Source organism: Silurus aristotelis, assembly GCF_946808225.1.
Source record: "Silurus aristotelis genome assembly, chromosome: 20".
Lineage (NCBI taxonomy): Eukaryota > Metazoa > Chordata > Actinopteri > Siluriformes > Siluridae > Silurus > Silurus aristotelis.
In genome coordinates, this window is record NC_139593.1 from 2,898,265 (window position 1) to 2,921,773 (window position 23,509).

Genomic DNA, 23,509 nt, shown 5'->3' on the forward strand with positions numbered 1-23,509 from the left:
CTGTAATCCCCTAAATTATAGTCTATAGGAACATTTTGCATGCAATAGCTGCTCAAGATCATGTGCCTCAGTTTGGATACCAAATGCAAATAATTTCTAGATGTACTGTACAGATATGAAGGCAAAACAATCTTCTCATTTCCATTTGTACAACACTCACTCATTCACTCACTCTCTCATTCTTTCACTTTCTCAGTCACCTTCCCTCGAGCTCACATTCTATCCTGCACTCTCGCAATATTTATATTTACGAAGACAAGTGAAGACTTCACCCGAATACTGAAGAACATGGAACTTCTACTGAAAGGTGCGTATTTTTCTTTCTTTCTTTCTTTCTTTCTTTCTTTCTTTCTTTCTTTCTTTCTTTCTTTCTTTCTTTCTTTCTTGTATCTGTTATAATACACAATTTTTCAATCATACAGTAACAACATTTACAAACAATGCAGAGACTCCCTGCTTTGAAAAAAAGGGAAAAAATGTGGGATGGATGATTTTATGCATTTAAGAATGGATAAATATATATATATATACACACACACAAATATGAAATAAGATTTACCTGCAATTTTACATGTTATGATCTGCATTTTCATTTATTTCAGATCAGTGACAACTTTTCCTCTTAAAATTCAAAATGAAGCCTTAGTTATGTGTAGTAGTTATTATTAATATTATTATTATTGTTATTGATGTTGTTTGGTTCTTTAGTGGATAATATTAAGTTTTAAAAAGTATTTTTATATATGATTTTGTTAGTGCTCCGTGTGGTATACCTGGAAATGACTTTTTACACTTGACATTATAAAGTAACTGTACATTGTAAAAGATATCATAAACATGACTCTTATTACTGATATCAGTAATAAGAGTCAAAAGATATCAGTAATAAGGTTGTTTCCGTGTCTCTCCTCCAGGGGTCACTGTTCTGCTAGTATTAACATTTACTGCATGCGGTCATCGAGTATCATTTCCCTGTAAGTAAACCGGAAAGAACAAAAAATTTGAAAGAGTTAAACTCTATACTACATTGTCACTATGCATGGATGGAAGGAAGCAGAAACACATGGATGGATGGATGGATGGAGGGAGGGAGGGAGGGATGGAGGAATGTATGTATTCATGAATAGATGGATGGATAAATTAATGGGTGAATTAATAGATAAATTGATGGATGCAAGGATGGATGGATGGATGGATGGATGGATGGATGGGCGGATGAAAGGATGACTAGATAGATATAATATGGGATGGGGGATTTTATGCATTTAAGAAAGGATAAATAGATGTATTAATGGATGGATGGATTAATGGATGGATTAATGGATGGATTAATAGATGTATGGAGCAAGGGTGAATGTTTTGATTGGATGGATGGATGGATGGATGGATGGATGGATGGAGTGATGTACATATGCAATTGTAAATTAATGGATGGATGGATGCTGGGATATATGGAGGGATAGGGGGGAGTATGTTTGCAAGGGTGGATGGATGGATGGATGGATGGATGGATGGATGGATGGATGGATGGATGGATGGATGGATGGATGGATGGATGGATGGAGTGATGTACATATGCAATTGTAAATTGATATATGGATGGATGCTGGGATATATGGAGGGATAGGGGGAGTAGGTTTGCAACGGTGGGTGGATGGATGAGTGGATGGATGGATGGATGGATGGATGGATGGATGGATGGATGGATGGATGGATGGATGAATGGATGGAAGGATGGATGGATTAAAAATCTTAAATAATGCATTATTATTTTCAGGTTTCAATTGGACATTGCTTGAACCGTGTAAGGTAGAGTATGTTTAAAACACCTACACCCTTTTAACTATTATGGTCCAATTTTTTGTGCATTTGTTACAGTATAGTATCGTATTTTCTTTTTAAGATTTACTTCAATACTTCAATCAGATTTCACCCTTCAGAAAGCATTAGCATTAAGGCATTCTTACAAACAATTTTTTTTGTCTGTAGGTTGATTTGCAAACACAGAATTTATGTCAGGTCAATCAGAGCATCGCACATCACGATAAAACAAGATTATATGATCAGTTGAGACTTACAGATGCTCTGCAGGATGTGGAAATGAATTTGAGCTCGATAATGGATTATAGCGAATGTGTGACAGATAACACTCCTGACCAGATTATAAGATCCTTCGGAAAATTTTTATTGAATATGAATGAGAAACTGGTGTCTACACTGGTGGTGAAAACACGCAACTACAACAACGTCAGCTTCTCTGTCAACAATTTAGGTACGTTCATTTAATAGTCTAATAATTTATTTCTACAAAAAGACTATTTCTTATGTCATTTAAAAAAGCAGTGAGCAAACTCTGTACTTATTTGAGAAGAAAACTAGAACTAAAGAAAATCATTGGATCTTGATCTTTCCAGAGGTTTACATTTACATGGTTGGATCTAAGACCACCTTGACTGAAATTCCAACACTCATCACAAGCCAGGCCTCTCTGGACATTGATCTCGTTGGGATTGCACAGAACAAACACGGTAGAGTTGTAATTTTTTTCTAGCAAAATTGTGCATCCGTATTTTATTATAAACGATCACAGAGGAGGCCAAGGAGGCATTTCGATTTGCCTGATTTAAGCCAGGGTTTTCCCCCGTTGACAATGTTTCAGTGTCACGCTAGTAACTTAACCTTACCTCATATTATTATTAGGGCTGTCAATCGATTAAAATATTTAGTCGTGATTAATCGCATGATTGTCGTGAGTTAACTCGCAATTAATCACAACTTAATCACACATTTTTATCTGTTCTAAATGTACCTTAAATTAATGGATGCTTCCTGCATTTGTATGTTTATTATTAGTGAAACCAAACTCAACATAGTGCATGAAGACTAAATATTCTTGTAAATGTTTTAAAGTAATTATGGTGGTTTAAATGACGTAAATCATCAGGATGCCAAACGGAACCTTTGCTATGTTTCCCCACGGACGGTTAATGAGGTGAAACCCCGAGAAACTGTACCTCTTTTAACTTCCATACGGATTTCAGATTCAGAAAGTATTGGTTTTGATGTAAACTGGTTTATTTAAAAGTAGACATTTCGAGATTTCTATTTGATGTATTTGTTATGTTTGCGAGGCAAATATTCACTATTCACGGAGATTCAGGTTGTTTTATTTGTGTGTCTGTAAAGAAAGATGAGAGAGAGAGAGAGAGAGAGAGAGAGAGAGAGAGAGACGGCAGAGGGCGCCCCCTGTCTGTTTTCTTTATTTCATAAAATCACAGTGTTTTGTTGTTATTATGAGTGTGTACAATAAAAGTAGAACCTTTACATATTCAAATGATGTATTGCTTTTATCTGTATGATCAAAAGAGAGTAATTTAAATTTGTTTTGGCGTCATGAGGAAAAAATGCCACGAAACGCGTCTGCATGTTTGTTGACCCCAAAAGGTGAATTGTGTAAATCATGATGGATTATGTTGTGTCATATGTTGAAAATATCCACAATTATGTTTTTTTTTGTTTTTTTTTTATAAAACATTCCAGTTTTTGTTGTCGAATCTTTATAATGACATTTCTTTTCCACTGGTTTTACTTTATAATACAAGCAAAACTCAGGGCTATTTTTTTCTGAACTTTTTTATTTTGTTTAATACGTTTAAAGACCACACCTGGGTAACAGGAAATGGCGGTCACTGGAAAATAATAAGTGGACTTTTTATAGACGTGGCTTAAAATAACAACAGGAAATTGAATCTGAAATCTGAAAGTCTAACATCTTACAGTATATGAATTTGTTGTGGAATTTGTCTTATTCTTTATCATGGATCAGCGTCTGTGGTCTTCATGAGCTACACCGACATGATGACCATCTTTAAACCAAGTTTTTTTGACGCAAATATCAACTCAAAGAAAATGCTTATGTCAGCAGTGGTGACATTCTCACTTCCCCAAACCAAAAACACATGGATCCTTGAGCAGATCGACTTCACACTAAAACACACCAAAGTATGTCTTCTTTTCCCCCTATTGTTATTCCAAGGAAAGGAAATAATAGCTTAACTCATTTTCTATAAGTTTCTTTTTCTCCTTCTCCTCTGCCTAGGAGATAGACCCCAGGGCCATTATGTCCTGTATGAACTGGGAGACTGAATACTGGTCGAGCTGTTTTGTCTCAAACACCAACGGAACTCACACTGTGTGCTCTTGTTATTATGGGACTACTTTTGCTGTTATCAGTGAGACGGACCCTTGCATGGTAATACCCTGTGATTAAACTCACTGTATTAGAAATACCTGCAAAGACATCATACATTGATTTGGTCAGCCATTCATGTAGCAGCAGTGAAATGCAAAAGACAATACATATATATATATATATATATATATATATAAATATACACTTTATTTCCAAAAGTATTGGGTCACCTGACCTTTCCTGCTATATTGGTTCTTTTCCAAATTGTTACCACAAAGCTGGAGAAACTATATTGTACAGGACGTCTATAGATGGCACTATAATAAAATATTGCATTCACTTGAACTTGGAAACCCAAACCTGTTCCAGCATGGGGATGCCCCTGTGCACAAAGTGAGCTTCTTGAAGATCTGGTTTGCATGCTTTGGAGAGGAAGATCTTGCCGCTATAGAGCTCTGATCTCATCCCTACTGAAAAGCTTTGGGATGAATGTGAACGCTGACTGCACCCCAGGTCTCCTCACCTACATCAGTACCTGCCTTTCATAACATCCTTGTGACTGATGAACACAAATATCTATAAGCACACTCCAAAATCTAGTGGAACATCTTCCCAGAAGAGTGGAGGGAATTATAAGAACAAATTGGGACTAAATGTGGAATGCGATGCTAAAGAACACATATCATACTTATGACCGGGTGACCCAATACTTTTGGAAATATAGTGTACATATGCATTCACAATCTTAATACATTTTACAAGGGAACTATGTAATCTCAGAATTTTAATCATAGCATGGCTGTAGGTGTCAGTTGGGCCAACAAGATAGCCAACAACATTTTTACAATTCAATGATGAGTATCTGAATGCTGACTGGTGCATGAGAGCAAACCAACAAACTAAAAATAAACAAAACTTTTATACTTTACAGTTTATTGTTTAACTTTTAAAGTACATTTTATTTTATTTTATTTTTTTATAAAAAAAACTTCCAAAAAAAATGAGTTTTTTTGGGGGATAAAGAACTGATTTCAAATCAAATCTATTTTTATAATTTGATCTAGATTGATTTTACAACACAATGTGCAGAGGATTTCATGTTTCGTATGTGGGACTACATAAATTCCAACACACGGTTAACACAGGAGGTAAGACATGATTCTGTTATTATTTACATTTGTATTCAGAGAATTTTCTTATAATTTGAATATGTATTTATGGAAATCTTTCTTGCTCTTGCTTAGACTGTGGAAAATTATTTGAACATCACAATGAATTTTGTTGCATACGGTAGAAGTCAAGATTGGCAAAAATATTATTATGAAGATTTATTACTTTTAAATAATTTACTGGTGTCTAAACTGTGGAATGAAGCAGAGACTTACATCAGCATTTTTCGTGAAGATCTAGGTACGTAACCTACTAACAAATTATAGAACACAACACTTAGTAAAGAAATGATAATTAACAAAAGCACTTAATGCTAGATGTCAGAATATTTTCGATGTATATCTTTCCAGAGGTTCAGGTTTTATTGGTTGGACCTGATGTCACCTTGAGTGAAAACTGCAGCCTCTTTACGAGCCACGCCTCTCTGGATTTCGAAATTACGGGCATTAATGATGATGATGATGATGATGGTATATTTGTTTATTAGCTTAGACAGCAATGTTTGATTTTTGATTTCATTTTAGGTCATATCAGAGCTAAGCAATATTCCAATTTAAAAGGGAATTAAAATACATGAATTGTTCATTTAAAATGATGGCTTCTATAGACATAGCCTTTATCCCTTTCTATTTTAAATGACCTTCCTAGAAAATCGGTACAATAAGTCAACAGTCCAAGATCCACAAGCTTCACAGGTCCTTTCAAAAGCGTAATTTCAACTTCTATTTTAACTTTTAGAATCGATTTCTGTGGCACTCTTGAGCTACACTGATTTGACAGACATCCTAGAACCAAACCTTAACCAACATAAATCACGTAAAACTTTGTCCAGAATGGTGTCAGCAACATCCACCTACAACGATCTTTTCAAAGCAGTCAGTTTCACCCTCGAACATCTCACTGTAAGCTATTTCCCCTTTGGACATTTTTGTTTGCTTCCATTTGGATAAAAAACATTTTTATAATGACTTTTAACTACTCATTTTGTCATTGACTAGAAGGTAGACCATATGGCCATTCTCTCCTGTGCCCACTGGGATTGGTATGGTTGGGATACTGGTCACTGTAACATCACACAGACCCACAGCACTTACACTGTGTGTTCTTGTAACCAGTTGGAAACCGTGACTCTATTCATGCTGACTTTCCCATGTGAGGTAAGTGTGCCTCAGTGCAAAACGTAAAGCCTTCAATTATCAGTCTGGTTGACTGGGATTTAAATATTACAGTTGCGTGAAAGGATAAAAACATGAAAAGTAGTTAGAAGGTAGCATTTTACAAACTATACAAAAAATCAAGTGTAGCGCTTTATTATCACTTAATGCTCAACTTTGCAGTAACTGGTTGAGCATTAATTGCTGAGTCCTACATTTCTCAAAGAACTTTACACTTCTTCTTACACACTTACCTTATTGCCTGATCTCACTACCAGACCACCAGCTCTACTAGTTTTCTATACCCATGCCCCAAAAATCTTTTACAACCCAAAATCTAGTGTAAATCCTTTCCCAGAAGAGTGGGAATAACAGTAGAAAGAAGAATAAATCTGGAATGGGCAGATTCTGGTGTAGTTGTTCAGGTGGCTGCATCTTGTTGTCTATACAGTGCATATTAAGGTAATAGATCTCCAGGGAGAATGTTAGGGCATCATTGTTTGTTTTTTAACGAACATCATTTTGATCAGAAATCAATATGGAAAAGAGTACAAATTTGTTCTAGTGGTTTCCTGTGAGTTGTTAAACCGCATCGTCAAGCATTTGCAGTTAAAAGCAAAACTTGAGAAAGATATCAATGAACACTTCTGCACTTTAGTGCACTGTAACTGTTACCTTTCTGTTTGTGCAAGGAAATATGAGGGCAATTATGGTAATCATGGTCATTTGGATCATGACAAATTCGAATTACGCAGAAACAAGATGGCTGCTGTGTGGATCCCGGATAGGTGATGAAGTCAGGAATGTGTTTTGGAGGTGGGGGTTCAGAGGGGTGCAAGTGTTTTCTATAATTAAATGAATAAGCCATGTTTACACGGCTTTGTGTGGATACGAGGCACCAGAAGATGTCAAGGTGGTAGAATGTGTTTCTAATCACATTAGTTGGTATATAAAATAAAATACCTTTGTGACAGTCAGAGAGGAACCAAGTAAAACTCAAGAACTAATTTGGGGAAGACAAAATGAGAAAAGATTTTTTTACATCAGTTAAACATGACATTGATGTATTCAAGCATGAACCTTTTTTTTTTTGGATGATAATGTCATAATGGTGAACACAATGTAATTTAATTATATTTTAATCTAGGATTTTGTAAGCGCACAATGTGCAATAAAGTTCCTGGATCAAATCTTGGACAACACAAATGAAAACTCACCACAGGAGGTGAGACCTCTGACTGACTTGTCAGCATAAAGTGCTTTTCTTTGGACAATGCAGAATGTCTTTTGTTATGTACTCATGGGAATCTCTCTGGTCTTTGAACAGCTTGTGACTCGTTATTTAAACATATCAGTTAATCTTATTAACAGTATGGAGAATGTTGTTTTGGAACAAGATAAACTGATATGCTTCGGAAATCGTGTATTGAACATCACTCACAGACTGATATCTTTCCTGATGGAGAACACAAATACCATCTCTTTCCCAAATTTAGGTACGAATCCACTTGTTCCAAAAGTTATTTTTGTACAATCTGTTCCTTTATTTAAACGTTTTCTCCTTCTATAGTTCTTTATTTCATTCACGGACGAGGTCAGACAGAAGTCTCCATGGACTATGATGTTTGTGGATGATATTGGTATTTGTGGTGAGAGTAAAGAGAGCAGGTTGAGAAGAGCCTGGAGAGGTGGAGGTACACGCGGGAGAGAAGGGGAATGAAAGTCAGTAGGAGTAAGACAGAGTACATGTGTGTGAATGAGAGGGAGGGCAGTGGAGGGGTGCGGATGCAGGGAGAAGAGGTGGAGAAGGTGGAGGAGTTCAGGTACCTGGGGTCAACAGTGCAAAGTAATGGAGAGTGTGTTAGAGAAGTGAAGAAAAGAGTGCAGGCAGGGTGGAGTGGGTGGAGAAGAGTGATAGCAGTAGTGATTTGTGATAGAAAAGCATCTATGAGCATGAAAGGGAAGGTTTATAGGACTGTGGTGAGACCTGAGATGATGTAGGTTTAGAGACAGTGGCATTGAGTAAAAGACAGGAGATGGAGCTGGAGGTAGCAGAGCTGAAGATGTTGAGATGTTCGTTGGGAGTGACGACGATGGACAGGATTATAAATGAGTTTATTAAAGGGACAGCACATGTAGGACGTTTTGGAGACAAGGTGAGGGAGGTGAGATTGAGATGGTTTGGACATGTGCAGAGGAGGGACATGGGGTATATCAGTAGGAGAATGCTGAGGATGGAGACACCAGGAAGGAGGAAAAGAGGAAGACCAAGGAGGAGGTTTATGGATGTGGTGAGGGAAGACATGCAGGTAGTTGGTTTAAAAGAGGCAGATGTAGAGGACAGGGTGGTATGGAGACGGATGATCCTCTGTGGCGACCCCTAATGAGAGAAGTGGGAAGAAGAAGAAAGTTCTTTATTTAATTTTGATTGATTTTGTCTATAAGTGTAAACCACAGCTGACTCTTTAATTTAAAACTTTCCAGAGTTTCAAAAGCTTGAAGTTAAACCTGATGAAAAAAACATCACATTCACCACAAGTGACGTCTCTCTGGATATGGAACCCACTTCAGAAGGAGGAGAAAGTGGTATATATGTAGAAGGAACATGTTCAATATTGTGTCTGGTTTAAATATTTATTTAGGTTAAAAAAAGTTGTTACAACAAATTTTACATCAAATAACTTTATAAATGTGGCCATGTTCTTATGTATGTCAGTATGAATGTGAGTTCAAAATGCATGTCACATGTTCCTATGATTTTTATTTTTGTTCTGAATCAGAGATTGTGATCTTCGTGAGCTATACAAATATGTCATACATTTTCAAACCTACTTTATTCAAAACAATAATCAACACGAATAAAACTATTATGTCCCCTGTGGTATTCGTCTCACCAATGCAACTTGAAAAAAATCTAAATCTTACCTTCAGGCACACGAGTGTAAGAAATTTACATTTTTATTGAGATTTATGATAATGTTGATGATTATTGTTATATTTTATGATAATTACTTTTTTAATGGTTCTCTCCATTTTACAAGGGGTTAGGACCTGATTTCAGACTTTCCTGTGTGTCCTGGAATGGTTCTCAATGGATTACAGATGGTTGTGTTGTAGTAGTGTCTAACAGCAGTCACACAGTGTGCTCATGTCAATATCTGGGTATATTTTCTCTCATAATGGAGACTGACCCATGCAGGGTAAGACACAAGTATATTGTGTATAGTGTGAACAGTAAGTAAATGTCTTTTCATTCTTTTTATATTAAATTTAAAGTGTGATGTAACATTTAAACAGCTTGGATGACTCAAAAAAAAAAAAAAAGAAAAAGCTTTTTAACTTTCCAGCATTTCATTTAACAACACAAACACACACCCAGCCTGCCCCTGCTCCCTGAAACAAATTTCATCAGAGAACAATATATATCAGGTGTTGGATCCTTACCACTCACCTTCCCTGGCTCTGTTCTCCATTCACAAAGCTGCAGTTGACCATACCAATTCTGCAACATACCCCATACATCTCCCAATACCACAATTTATGCACACAGAAACTCACATCAAGTGGATGTTCTTCCACCACCTACATGCCAGAAAAAAAGAAGAGTCTTACACATTTCTTTCTTGGACCTGGAAAGATGTTGGCCAATCGAAAGGCCATGTGAGCAGTGGTTGAGAAACAGAAGGAGCATGGGGGCAGTGCAGAGTGAGACAAGTGCTGAGAGGCAGGGGAAAGCTTGTCCATTTTTTGCTTTGTAGGCAAGCATCAGTGTTTTAATTCTGACATGGGAAACTACAAGAAGCCAATGGAGGGAGCAAAGCAGTGGAATGCTGTTTGGGAGAACCTAGGAGTTGTTAAAAACATATCTGAATTTTTAAAGGCAGACCTGGTGGAGCAAGGTGCAGTAGTCCAGTCTAGAGATGAAATGGGACTGAACAAGCACCTGAGTCAACTGTGTGAACAGAAACCAACACATTTCCTGCTGTTGTGAAAGAGAAATGAACATGTGTGTTAGAAGTAAAGTAGGAAGTAATGGACAGTTGATTGTCTATGGTTATTTCAAAGAGGTCTCAAGATCTTTACGTATAGATAAATCACCAGGGATGAACACCAGTTCAAAGTGCATGCTGGTGGTCTGATCGATCTATCTAGTGACACCAGATCTAGTAATGGCTTAGTGGTTAAATCTCTGAGTTACTGATCTGAAGTTCAGGGATTTAAGACACCACTAAGTTGTCACTGCTATGGCAATGAGTAGATAAGACAGGGGTGATGTGGTCATATTTTCTGGTTCTGTTTTTAAATACTCTTGCCGCTAAATTCTGGACTAACTGAAGCTTACTTTTGTACTTACTAGAACATCCAGGCAGTAAGCATGAACTAGTTTTTCTGCATTATTGAACTACATCATATTTCTTATTTTAGCAATATTTCTGAAATGTATGTGGGCTACATACTAGTAAAAGTATCCACAGAGGCAACATATATATATATATATATTTAGACAGATGTCCACATGTACATTTGACAATATAGTAATGCATACATTTATGTTCAACATCTGATTATGTCTACTGATTTTTGTAAGCACTGTGATGTAACTCTAAACCATAGATAGCATTGATGCATTTTTTTTTAATTAAGAAAATTTGATTATTAAAACAGATTTTTTTTTTTTTTCATTTTCTGATATTGCATTTTTGCATTGCATTATTTTTCATATTGTGTTATTATTTATTTATTGATTATAATTATTATTCACATAAATGTATTGTTACTTAGGATAATTTAACCAGATCGTGCACAGATAATCTTCTGAAAAAAATTCTGAATATTGAAGATCAAAATTTGTCACTGGAGGTAAGACATATGTGGTGCTGTAAATTCCTAATATTCATTGTGAATGGCTTTATTTTTCTACAGGATGGTCATTTTGTCTAAAATATAAAGTGAAATCAGAGTGTAATGTAATTTCTCTTGCTGTTTGTCAGGATGTAAAATATTATTTGAACATGACAGTTAATCTGATGTCTCATGTGAAAAGCAACATTACTGACCTAAAAAATTGGATGTCCTTTGGAAATGCTGTATTGGATGTAAATGAGCAACTGGTGTCTACACTGGTGAATGGAGAAAAAACTATTTAAGCTTCACCCTGCAAAATTTAGGTATTGAGCTGCTTATACATATTATTACACCAGCACCTGCTTTGTAACATTCCAAATTCAGTTTGTTACGTTTATTTTATTGTTTTACTTTTACTCTTTCTTTTCTTTCTTTCTAACTGACCTTCCCTTTATATTTTATTAGAGGTTCTTATATATGTGGTGGATGAATCTAATCTGTCAGATGAAGAATCTAACACCAATTTCGAACTTAAAACAACGGATGCCTCCATGGATATCGATCTCATTAGCATCTTAAAGACTAATAAAGGTATAGTAGTAATATTTTTCCAATTGTTCTGTCAGGATGTTAAAACACTCTCAAGTACATGGTAATGCAGGATAGCGGTCATGGGTATAAACTAGTATAAGTTCAGGTGATCTACAAGCAAGATGAAGAGCGCTAGACTGTGGTGAAACTTTGATGCACGGAAAAAATAAATAAATCTTCATTAACCCAAGCAGACAAATCCAAAATCGATAGACAAAACCAGGTAAAAAATTGTATGGTGTGCGGAAAATAACATGTCACCCAGGGGAAGTGGTAGCTTAGTGGATAAGATGTTTGACTTGTGCTTGAAAGGTTGTGAGCTCAAATCCCAGCACTTGTCCAATGCTTGAGCAAGTTCCTAAAACCCTCAACTGCTCAGATGTATAAAATGACCAAAAAAAAAAAAAAGAAAAAAGTAAACCGCTCTGGATAAGGGCATCTGCCAAACGATGTTGTCGTGTCCATGTCCAATCGTAAATAATAAGGGTTGGTAGGTCAATGGAATGAGTCAGAAAAATAATTCTTTCGCAGAGAGTTTTCAATAGCAAATGTGTCTGTGGCAGCCATGTTTGTAAGATGTGGTGTTTGCCAGGAAGTGGACTTTTTTCTTAGCCGTGTGACTTATAATTATAACTACATTCTTTTGAAACTCCCCCATTAAACACATGACTATGATAGTGTGGACCACTATTTAATGGTTAAAAATAACAATGGCAAATTGTGTCATTGTTGCTGTAATGGAATAAATTTAAGTGTAATGTAGCTTATAACTGCACCAGTGTTTTAACTTTATTAAAACTTCAGAATCAGCTGCAGTGGCCTTCATGAGTTACGCTGACATGGAAGACTTCCTGAAACCTAATGACCAAATGAAAGCCTTGATGTCCAATATGGTGTCAGTAACACTCCCTAAAACCCAGAACAAGTGGCTCATCCAACCAATCAACATCACCTTTAAACACATCCAGGTAAGTTAAATGACTCCTGCAGCATTGGCAGGTTCCATTATCCCTATTCCCATCACTACCATCTAACCTAATAACATCTTCTCCGCTGGTTAGGGGTTTAACTCTGAAGATACACTTTCCTGTGTGTACTGGAATGAAGCAGAATGGGATCAACTTGGCTGTTGTGTTTCACAAACAAATACCACTCACACCAAGTGTTCCTGTGATCAACTGTCAGTGTTTGCTCTAATCAAAAACATTGTTCCATGTAAGGTAAGAGACCCAGATGTATGTAGAGTTGTGTGTAGGTCATCTATTATACCTATATTCCCAATCGCAAAAATGTGCATAGTATATAAGGCATACATGCGATAAATACTAGACAACAACCAGAAAATGTGACAATACATAATGTGAAGTAACCGCACCACCTGACGTTTGCTATATGTTATGTGTATCATGTCAAATGTTACCTAATGGGGTTTAAATGTAAGTGTGTGCACTCTACAATTTTGCATGATAATACATCTTGGAGTATCTGAGCTTTCCGTCAAACTGCTCCCACAAAATCTGAACCATGCATTTGTCTAGATTGTCTTTCGGCTTGCAATAATAAGGATTTCCTTTCACCTGCACTAGGAGGCCCAAACGTTTTCCCAGTGACAATGAAGTATCCTGCTTAAATTCACAAATGGCTAAATGTACACAAATCTCCAACCATTCTCAAAATATATGGCGTAAAGCTTCCCCACATGAATAGGGGCGAAATGGGGAATACATCACTAAATGCTGGACAGATGTTCACATAATGTTTGACATGCTATATCCTTTCTACAGTCTTCTACAGTCAGTTGACCATTAGGTGGGGGACATTATGTGTTCAGGTCGCCGGTTTATCTGTCTGCCCTTCTGTCTGTGAAATATTCAGTATGATGATATTTCAAGAGGGAGTGGTAGAATGTATAAATAATTCATATATTGCAACCAGTACCTTACATTTACAGCATTTGGCAGACGCCCCCTATCCAGAGCGCCTAACAGTTATATCATTCATACCAATGAGCAGCTATGGGGGTAAGGGCCCTGCTCAAGGGCCGAGGGGTGGCAGCTTGGGATTTGAATTTACAACCTTTGCTTTAACCTCTGAGTCACCAGTAGTTGAACAGATTAGAAATTGATCCAAAAAGGGTCAAAGTCATAGTTAGGTCCGGTGTCTAAAATAGGTTTTCTGATTTTTTTTAAATTTTATTTTTAAACTGCTTCCTTCCTGTTGAAATGAAATTCTGTTGCCATTAATTTTGCGCAAAGCAGCACTTTGTTTTTGTCACGGCAGTAATAAGAGTAACTCAATCATGCTTTATTTAAGGTTTATGTAAGAGTTAACAACCATAATGCAGGTATAATCCAGAATGCAGGTATAATCCGTAAGGCGAGTAGAATCATAAAACACTGAATAAGGAGCATGAACCAGCGGGGAATGCTGGCGGTCAGGAATCCGGTAGGTCACTAAGGTAACCAAGGAGGTCCGACTGCCAGTGAGGTGGAACTGGGACCTTTTAAAGGGGAAAGATAACAAGGAACAGGTGCTGCCATTTAGAGCAGTGAGAGGCAGCGTGAAAGCCTTCGAGGGAGGCCTGGCAGGTGGATCCCTGACAGTTTTACAGATTACTAGTTGTATGATCATTCTTGGGAATCAGTTTGTACTTTTGCAGCCATATCAGTTACTCCCAGCGTTGCCTTGAGTGCTCTCATGATCCCTGCCCAAGAAAAAACTCCTTACTAAAAAAGAATAAATTAACAAATAATATTTAGATCCAATTATTATTATATAATTCATAAGCATTAGTCAAACTATCCACCTGCTTATTTAAACATCTTTGTTTGTTCCTCTTGTTGTTTTCTAATTTAGACACTATTTGGAGCCACAGTGTCCATGCACTGCGAAACCGTCCTGTACATGCCCATTGCTCAGGGGGTGGGAATCTTCTTCCTGACTTTGTGTCTGCTGACATTTGCGTTTTGTTGTCAAAACTCAAATGAGACCAACGCAGCGCTGATAAACCTGTGTTTAAACCTCCTGCTGTTTGACCTCCTTGACCAGCCCAATTATTTTTTCCAGCTTCATCTACAAACCCCGGTGAACGCTGTTAGCATTTCTGTACACCGTTTGCCGAGTCAATAAATAGTTCAGTAGTTCCTAATTTTTTCCCCCTTTTCCTTTCAGCAAGCCTGTGCAATTATGAAGAGTCTCCGCAGGTTCTTCTTTATCTCTACTTTTGTGTGGATGTTAATTGAGACTGTTGTGATCTTCCTGTTCTTGAAAAATATATCACAGATCAGATCAAACCTGGAACAGGGGCTTAGGTGGAACAGGGTGAATATGGTTGGATACCTCATTCCTGTGGTAGTAGTGATTGTGTGTACTGCAACCAGTGCTCAAAATAATGTTAATGGAAAGTAAGTGTGGTTGGAGATGGTTGGTTTAACACATTGTAACTGATCAGAATCCAACATTTTTTTTTATATTTTTATACTTTATGTTTTTAGCATGATTTTGTTCCGTTTGTAGATGCTGGGAAACTAAAGATGAAGAGAAGAAATTTGACTATCTTATACTTTTCATTGTTGCGGTGAGTAATATAGATTTTGTCGAAGCGAAACACCGACTCCAACAACAAACTTATGTATGACACATGGCTTTCAGTGGTGAGGTAGCACTCATATATTATATCAGATCAAGTGTATCTAACGGAGATGTTTAATAGATTAGATATTATTGTTGTGTGCAGTCAAACGTGCTTCTCTACATTATCATCATTATCATGATGGTCTTCACCCTGAAGCAGTTGCGAAACATGAACCTTCAGAGGCCCAACAGTGACAATACAAATCTGGTCATGCGTGTGATGTTTAAAAGCCTGGCCCAGTTTATCATCCTCGGCTGCTACTGGATTCTCCGCTATATCCCCACTGACAATGTGGGATTGTATAACCTCTTCTTGTTCCTCAACACCCAGCAGGGCACCTTCATCTTCATCGTCCACTGTCTCCTTAACCAAGAGGTCAGCACCCAACCAATAACCACTTACTGGTCTCAATTATTGACTACTGTCTTCTAACCATCTTACCTGATAATGATATCGATTATTAATATTGAAAGTTTTATAAAAACGTTATTAATACTGGATCATTTGTTTTAGACGAGATGTACAGACTTTCTGCAGAAATGTATTGACCTATTCTGTGCCGTATGATCCTCTTCCAGGTCAGGCAGAAGTACAGGAAGATTTGGGATGGTATTTGCTGCTATAAAAACCCTGGCGAGGCTTCAGAGGCTGCGGAGACTCAGGAGACTCAGCACTGAATTCAGAAGAACAGCATTTCTGAAAGCAAAAATCCAAGTCCTGTGACTTGTGATGTAAACTGTTCTGTTAATACCCTAATAATGATTTATTTCCTATGAAAGTGTGTTTTCTATTCCACTTATACCGAAGCAGCTGACCAATGGTAACTTGGCAGACCAAAAGCCACTGGGAGCATCCATGTTTAGTCTGAAGGCATATTTAAGATAGTCTGTTGCTATCACCTTACTCTCCTATTCCTATTAATCATCTAATATCATTTGCAGGCTTTGTACAAAACATATTACATCAAGAAATCTGAGAATCTTTTTTTATTTTATTATTATTTTTTTTTTTTATTGAACTAAGAATGCTGTGAATTCTGTGATGATTGAAAAAAAAATGGTTGTCAAGACATCTCAGAAGCTCTCAAGAACCTTTCAAGGAACCAAGAGAATATAGAACTAACACTTGCATAAGCAGTTCAAAGGTTATGCACAACCTACATATTATATATATTTTGCACTTTTGGGGGAATTTATGCAAAACCTCTTAGAGTCATTTGGATGAATTTATATGTGATATTTCATACAGTTTGCATAAAAATGTTTAAAAATTGTCCTCCAAGATGTTTCAAGTTAACGTGAAAAATTTAATCTGAATGTTGATTTTGTGTTAGTAAATTAAAATAACTATATAATAATAAATAAACTAATAAAACTAGTTTATTAATTTATTCATTTTCTCCCGCTTATCCGTAATTCGGGTCACGGGGGCAGCAGACTAAGCAGGCCCCCGCCTTCGACTGCTGCCCAATCCTAACAGCACCGTCCCTTACGGTCCCTCCTGCAGGTGGTGAGCCCACGGGAAGGCGGCCCCACATCACTCCGACGTCACGGACCTTGATATTTCCCTCGTAAGGGACCCCCGGAGCATAGAGGGTTAAGGGCCTTGCTCAAGGGCCCAAGAGTGGCAGCTTGGCGATACCGGGGCTTGAACCCCAGACCTAGTTTATTAATAATAAAATAAACTATTAACACTTCCATTTTTAAAGGTATTTTTACTTTACAGCATTCTTTTTCACAACTTTTGCTCATTTGCTCATATATATATATATATATATATATATATATATATATATATATATATATATATATATATATATATATATATATATATATATATATATATATATGTATATATGCAGAGGTGGAATAATAAAGTACAAATATGTTGTTACTGTACTTAAGTAGATTTCAGTATCAGTTTTGTACTTCACTTTTAACTTTCACTGATTACATTTTAACACAAATATCTGTATTTTCTACATTTTCACCCCAGACTCGTTACTTTATTTTTAATCTATTTGGTGACATGATCAATACTTTTCACTGCGCCGTTTTCAGCTCATCAACTTGTTTTCTGTCATTGTGTCGCTTTTTCAATCCACTGGTGTATCATTTCCTGTCTCTCTCACACCACAGATGTAGACTAGTTTCTGAAGCTCACAATGAGCAGGCAGAAGGCAGTAAGAAGTCTGGGGTTAATGTGGATTAGACAGAGGGAGTCAGTGATGTAAACATGACTGAGAACAGACACATTCCTGATCAGCTGATCATCATCATCTTTTCTCTGCTTGTGTTCTATGCGTTATTAATGCAGCGTGCATTTCTGTTTGATCGTTTTTATTAAAACTATAAATCAATAAATATAAAAGAAGCAAAATTAAAACCTTCAGTGCAACACACGTTTATTTACGAAGTCCTTTATTTACTATTAAAATAAATAAACTCCTAAATAAAATCTTTTTTATTCAGTAAACATTTGTTTTACTGATGCACCAAGTCTGGAATCAGCATCGAAATCCAACATGATGTGCACAATTTAACCTCTAGGGGTCGACAAACACGACGGCGTGTTTTGTGTCATTTTTTCTTCATGATGCAAAAATGAACTTAAATTACTGTGTTGACGGTTCAGATAAAAGCAAAACATAATCTGTAAATATGTAAAGTATCTAATTTTTTTGTATTCACTCATAACAACAAAATGCTGTATTTTTGTCTAATAAAGAAAACAGAAGAGCTACAGTTTGTCCATTATCACCTCAATAAACGTCCGTGTGGAAACATAGCAAAAGTTCCGTTAGGTGTCCTGATGCTTTACGTAATTTAAAACACCACAATTACTTTAAATTGTTTACAAAAATATACATAATATAATAAACATAATTTGCATAAAGCATTAACATTTCCCCATGTCCATGTTGATTAGAGTCTTCTTCTTCTTCTTCTTCTTTCGGCTGCTCCCATTAGGGGTCGCCACAGCGGATCATCCGTCTCCATACCACCCTGTCCTCTATATCTGCCTCTTTCACACCAACTACCTGCATGTCTTCCCTCACCACATCCATGAACCTCCTCCTTGGCCTTCCTCTTTTCCTCCTACCTGGTGGCTCCATCTTCAGCATTTTTCTACCAATATAATTCATGTCCCTTCTCTGCACATGTCCAAACCATCTCAATCTCGCCTCCCTCACCTTGTCACCAAAACATCCTACATGTGCTGTCCCTCTAATAAACTCATTTCTAATCTTGTCCATCCTCGTCACTCCCAACGAAAACCTCAACATCTTCAGCTCTGCTACCTCCAGCTCCACCTCCTGTCTTTTACTCAATGCCACTGTCTCTAATCCATACAACATCGCAGGTCTCACCACAGTCCTATAAACTTTCCCTTTCATTCTTGCAGATACTCTTCTATCACAAATCACTCCTGTCACTCTTCTCCACCCACTCCACCCTGCCTGCACTCTTTTCTTTACTTCCCTAACACACTCTCCATTACTTTGCACTGTTGACCCCAGGTACCTGAACTCCTCCACCTTCTCCACCTCTTCTCCCTGCAACCGCATCACTCCACTGCCCTCCCTCTCATTCACACACATGTACTCTGTCTTACTCCTACTGACTTTCATTCCCCTTCTCTCCAGCGCATATCTCCACCTCTCCAGGCTCTTCTCAACCTGCTCTCTACTCTCACCACAAATCACAATATCATCTGCAAACATCATAGTCCAGGGAGACTCCTGTCTGACCTCGTCCGTCAACCTGTCCATCACCACTGCAAACAGGAAAGGGCTCAGGGCCGATCCTTGATGCAGTCCAACCTTCACCCTGAACCAGTCTGTCGTACCTACTGCACACTTTACTGCCGTCACACTGTCCTCATACATGTCCTGCACCACCCTCACATACTTCTCTGACACACCTGACTTCCTCATACAATACCACAACTCCTCTCTCGGCACCCTGTTGTACGCTTTCTCTAAATCCACAAATACACAATGCAGCTCCTTCTGTCCTTCTCTATACTTCTCCATCAACATCCTCAAAGCAAATAAGGCATCTGTGGTGCTCTTCCTCGGCATGAAACCATACTGTTGCTCACAGATGGTCACCTCTTCTCTCAGCCTGGCTTCCACTACTCTTTCCCATAACTTCATGGTGTGACTGATTAGAGTATAGAAAACAAAGTATTAATATATGGTACATTTAGAACAGACAGAACGGTACGATTTAGTTGCAATTAAGGATTTGGGGCGAGTTTGAGTCAAATTGTGACGTCTAGACGACTGGGTCAGAGCATCTCCAAAACTGCAGCTCTTGTGGGATTTTCCTGGTCTGCAGTGGTCAGTGTCTATTAAAAGTGCTCCAAGGAAGGAACAGTGATGAACCGGCGACAGGGTGGTGGGCGGCCGAGGTTCATTGATGCACGTGAGGAGCGAAGGCTGGTCCGTTTGGTCCAGAAGAAGTTCATGCTGTTGATGACAATTGCTAGAATATTTCAATAATGTTGGAAAAAAACAAAAACCCAAGACCTGCTGAATCTCACAATCCTGGTGCATTTAAATATGAAACATCATGAAATTTGAAGGCACCTATTATAATTCTTTGGCAAGTATGAATGTAAAACTATAAACAAGAGCACGATTGGGGTCCAGGGATGATTGAAATACTTTAATGATGACTGATTTTAAAGGGAGTTAACAGGTTTAAAAAAAGCATAAATTGCATGAGCATTTATAACTGCAGTTCCAGCGGAAATTCGCACACACGTGGTTTTTAGGGGTTTTTATCAGACAGCACTGGGTTCCATTTTTTTTCTACTCTGTATCCTGCTGCTGCGGTAAATATGATGAAAAAATGCAATGTCATGTTTGTTTTACACTAACAATGAAGCACACACATTCTAGATGCCGAATGCAAACGAGTGTCGTTTCAAGTGTATATATGGAAAGGCAGATTTTAATATCCAGTTCCAGTTAAACAGCCGCGCTCGTGTTCACTCTCTTCATTTTTCGTGGACTAACAAAGACACTTCACCTCAAACAAAGAGAAATATGGTTCTGCTAATAAACAGTGAGTATGTTGCTATTAGATGTAAAGGAGAGGTGATGGGATTGTGTTGGAGGGTCCATGCACCGATAACATGAAGGTTTTTTATATATATATATATATATATATATATATATATATATATATATATATATATATATATATATATATATATAAATTATGTTTAAAAGTCGGTTCTTATTTCATCAGTGGGTTTTATATATTTGGTTAATATTTTATGTTCGTGGTGATTTGAATACAGTTAAAATGCAGAACCAATTTTTTATTAGTTTAGAAGTTCCTACTTTATCCATTCTCACATTTTGTCATGCTATTCTACTGATGCCTCTTGTTCTTCTGGCTGGTTTTCTATGGCAGTCTGTAGAAAGTTTTCCCAAATTTGGCTACAAATGCTCTAGCAACACATTTAGGATTCATTATTTAAAATTAATATTTTGAGAGAATTTGGAGAATTCCTCAAATGGGAACTCGTCATCTGGATTCATTCATTTTGGGGTATCAACTTTTTACTGATGGGCACTTGAGTGCAGACCTATAGGTGGCACTGTTATTTGCTGATACATTCTGTAGCTCTAATTGGAGCTGGTTTCTGTGTTTACTACAACATCCAGACACTAAAGCATTAAAATTGTGTATTGACGTTAAATGTTTTTGCTTAGAAATAACGTTTCTATAATGTTTTAGCAATAAACATATAGGTTGTTTGCTTTCTTATGCCCCGCTATTACTTTTCTCTCTTTTATTTTTCTTTTGTTTTGTTTTTTTATATTATTTAATGTTTAATATTTAATATTGCTGGTTTGCCTTGAAACTTCCATCTTCTATCAGGGTAGAAGGATATGTTGATGCAGCCACACTAGGAGATTCTGTAAAGTTTGGGGAGTTTATTTTCATTGTGTTTCTCATTTTTTCCCCAAGATGTCGCCATTTTGTCGCTATGTCACGGATTAGTTGCTTGAGTTTGCTTTCCTGAGTCTCTTATCCTGTCTTGAATTCCCTGTGTCAATCACTGGTTCTAAATTTGTTTGTTTTTGCTTTTGCTGTGTTTTTTCTTCTACACCTGTGCATTTGGATCATCTTCCTATCGTATTAAATATGTGGATGGTATATGTAGAAGTAATCTTCTTCTTCTTCTTTCGGCTGCTCCCATTAGGGGTCGCCACAGCGGATCATCCGTCTCCATACCACCCTGTCCTCTATATCTGCCTCTTTTACACCAACTACCTGCATGTCTTCCCTCACCACATCCATGAACCTCCTCCTTGGCCTTCCTCTTTTCCTCCTACCTGGTGGCTCCATCTTCAGCATTTTTCTACCAATATAATTCGTCCCTTCTCTGCACATGTCCAAACCATCTTAATCTCGCCTCCCTCACCTTGTCACCAAAACATCCTACATGGGCTGTCCCTCTAATAAACTCATTTCTAATCTTGTCCATCCTCGTCACTCCCAACGAAAACCTCAACATCTTCAGCTCTGCTACCTCCAGCTCCACCTCCTGTCTTTTACTCAATGCCACTGTCTCTAATCCATACAACATCGCAGGTCTCACCACAGTCCTATAAACTTTCCCTTTCATTCTTGCAGATACTCTTCTATCACAAATCACTCCTGTCACTCTTCTCCACCCACTCCACCCTGCCTGCACTCTTTTCTTTACTTCCCTAACACACTCTCCATTACTTTGCACTGTTGACCCCAGGTACCTGAACTCCTCCACCTTCTCCACCTCTTCTCCCTGCAACCGCATCACTCCACTGCCCTCCCTCTCATTCACACACATGTACTCTGTCTTACTCCTACTGACTTTCATTCCCCTTCTCTCCAGCGCATATCTCCACCTCTCCAGGCTCTTCTCAACCTGCTCTCTACTCTCACCACAAATCACAATATCATCTGCAAACATCATAGTCCAGGGAGACTCCTGTCTGACCTCGTCCGTCAACCTGTCCATCACCACTGCAAACAGGAAAGGGCTCAGGGCCGATCCTTGATGCAGTCCAACCTTCACCCTGAACCAGTCTGTCGTACCTACTGCACACTTTACTGCCGTCACATTGTCCTCATACATGTCCTGCACCACCCTCACATACTTCTCTGACACACCTGACTTCCTCATACAATACCACAACTCCTCTCTCGGCACCCTGTCGTACGCTTTCTCTAAATCCACAAATACACAATGCAGCTCCTTCTGTCCTTCTCTATACTTTTCCATCAACATCCTCAAAGCAAATAAGGCATCTGTGGTGCTCTTCCTCGGCATGAAACCATACTGTTGCTCACAGATGGTCACCTGTTCTCTCAGCCTGGCTTCCACTACTCTTTCCCATAACTTCATGGTGTGACTGATCAACTTAATTCCCCTGTAGTTACTGCAGGTCTGCACATCTCCCTTATGCTTAAAGATCGGTACCAGCACACTCCTTTTCCATTCCTCAGGCATCCACTCCCCTTCCAGAATCCTGTTAAACAATCTGGTTAAAAACTCCACTGCCATCTCTCCTAAACATCTCCACGCTTCTACCGGTATGTCATCTGGTCCAACCGACTTTCCATTCTTCATCCTCTTAATCGCTGCTCTCACTTCCTCCTTACTAATCCTATCTACATCCTGCTTCACCAACTCCACATCCTCCAACCTTCTCTCTCTCTGATTTTCCTCATTCATCAGCTGCTCAAAATACTCCCTCCATCTTCTCAACACACTCTCCTCACTAGTCAACACATTTCCCTCTCCATCCTTTATTGCTCTAACTTGCAGTACATCCTTCCCAGCTCGGTCCCTCTGCTTGGCCAATCGGTATAAATCCTTTTCTCCTTCCTTAGTGTCCAACCTCTTATACAGTTC

The 23,509-nt window shown here is 38.0% G+C and overlaps 2 protein-coding genes across 2 annotated transcripts; both read left to right on the plus strand.

Annotated features, from left to right (window-relative positions):
- Window positions 1-178: 178 nt before the first annotated feature.
- LOC310715596 (uncharacterized protein) lies at window positions 179-10,507 on the plus strand (the record flags this gene model as incomplete). The annotated part of the gene is made up of 11 exons (XM_083522110.1): window positions 179-307; window positions 915-974; window positions 1,778-1,809; window positions 1,990-2,272; window positions 2,415-2,528; window positions 3,827-4,002; window positions 4,100-4,252; window positions 5,257-5,340; window positions 5,437-5,602; window positions 5,713-5,832; window positions 10,275-10,507. The coding sequence occupies exons 1-11, from the start codon at window positions 289-291 to the stop codon at window positions 10,505-10,507; spliced, it is 1,440 nt and encodes a 479-aa protein (XP_083378236.1). The 5' UTR covers window positions 179-288.
- LOC310715899 (adhesion G protein-coupled receptor E3-like) lies at window positions 6,105-16,530 on the plus strand. Its single transcript, XM_083522612.1, has 17 exons — window positions 6,105-6,264; window positions 6,361-6,519; window positions 7,664-7,741; window positions 7,844-8,012; window positions 9,001-9,102; window positions 9,297-9,457; window positions 9,558-9,716; window positions 11,299-11,376; window positions 11,508-11,684; window positions 11,827-11,952; window positions 12,757-12,920; window positions 13,014-13,172; window positions 14,809-15,036; window positions 15,124-15,356; window positions 15,469-15,529; window positions 15,689-15,961; window positions 16,165-16,530. The coding sequence occupies exons 10-17, from the start codon at window positions 11,913-11,915 to the stop codon at window positions 16,261-16,263; spliced, it is 1,257 nt and encodes a 418-aa protein (XP_083378738.1). The 5' UTR covers window positions 6,105-6,264; window positions 6,361-6,519; window positions 7,664-7,741; window positions 7,844-8,012; window positions 9,001-9,102; window positions 9,297-9,457; window positions 9,558-9,716; window positions 11,299-11,376; window positions 11,508-11,684; window positions 11,827-11,912; the 3' UTR covers window positions 16,264-16,530.
- The last annotated feature ends 6,979 nt before the right edge of the window (window positions 16,531-23,509 follow it).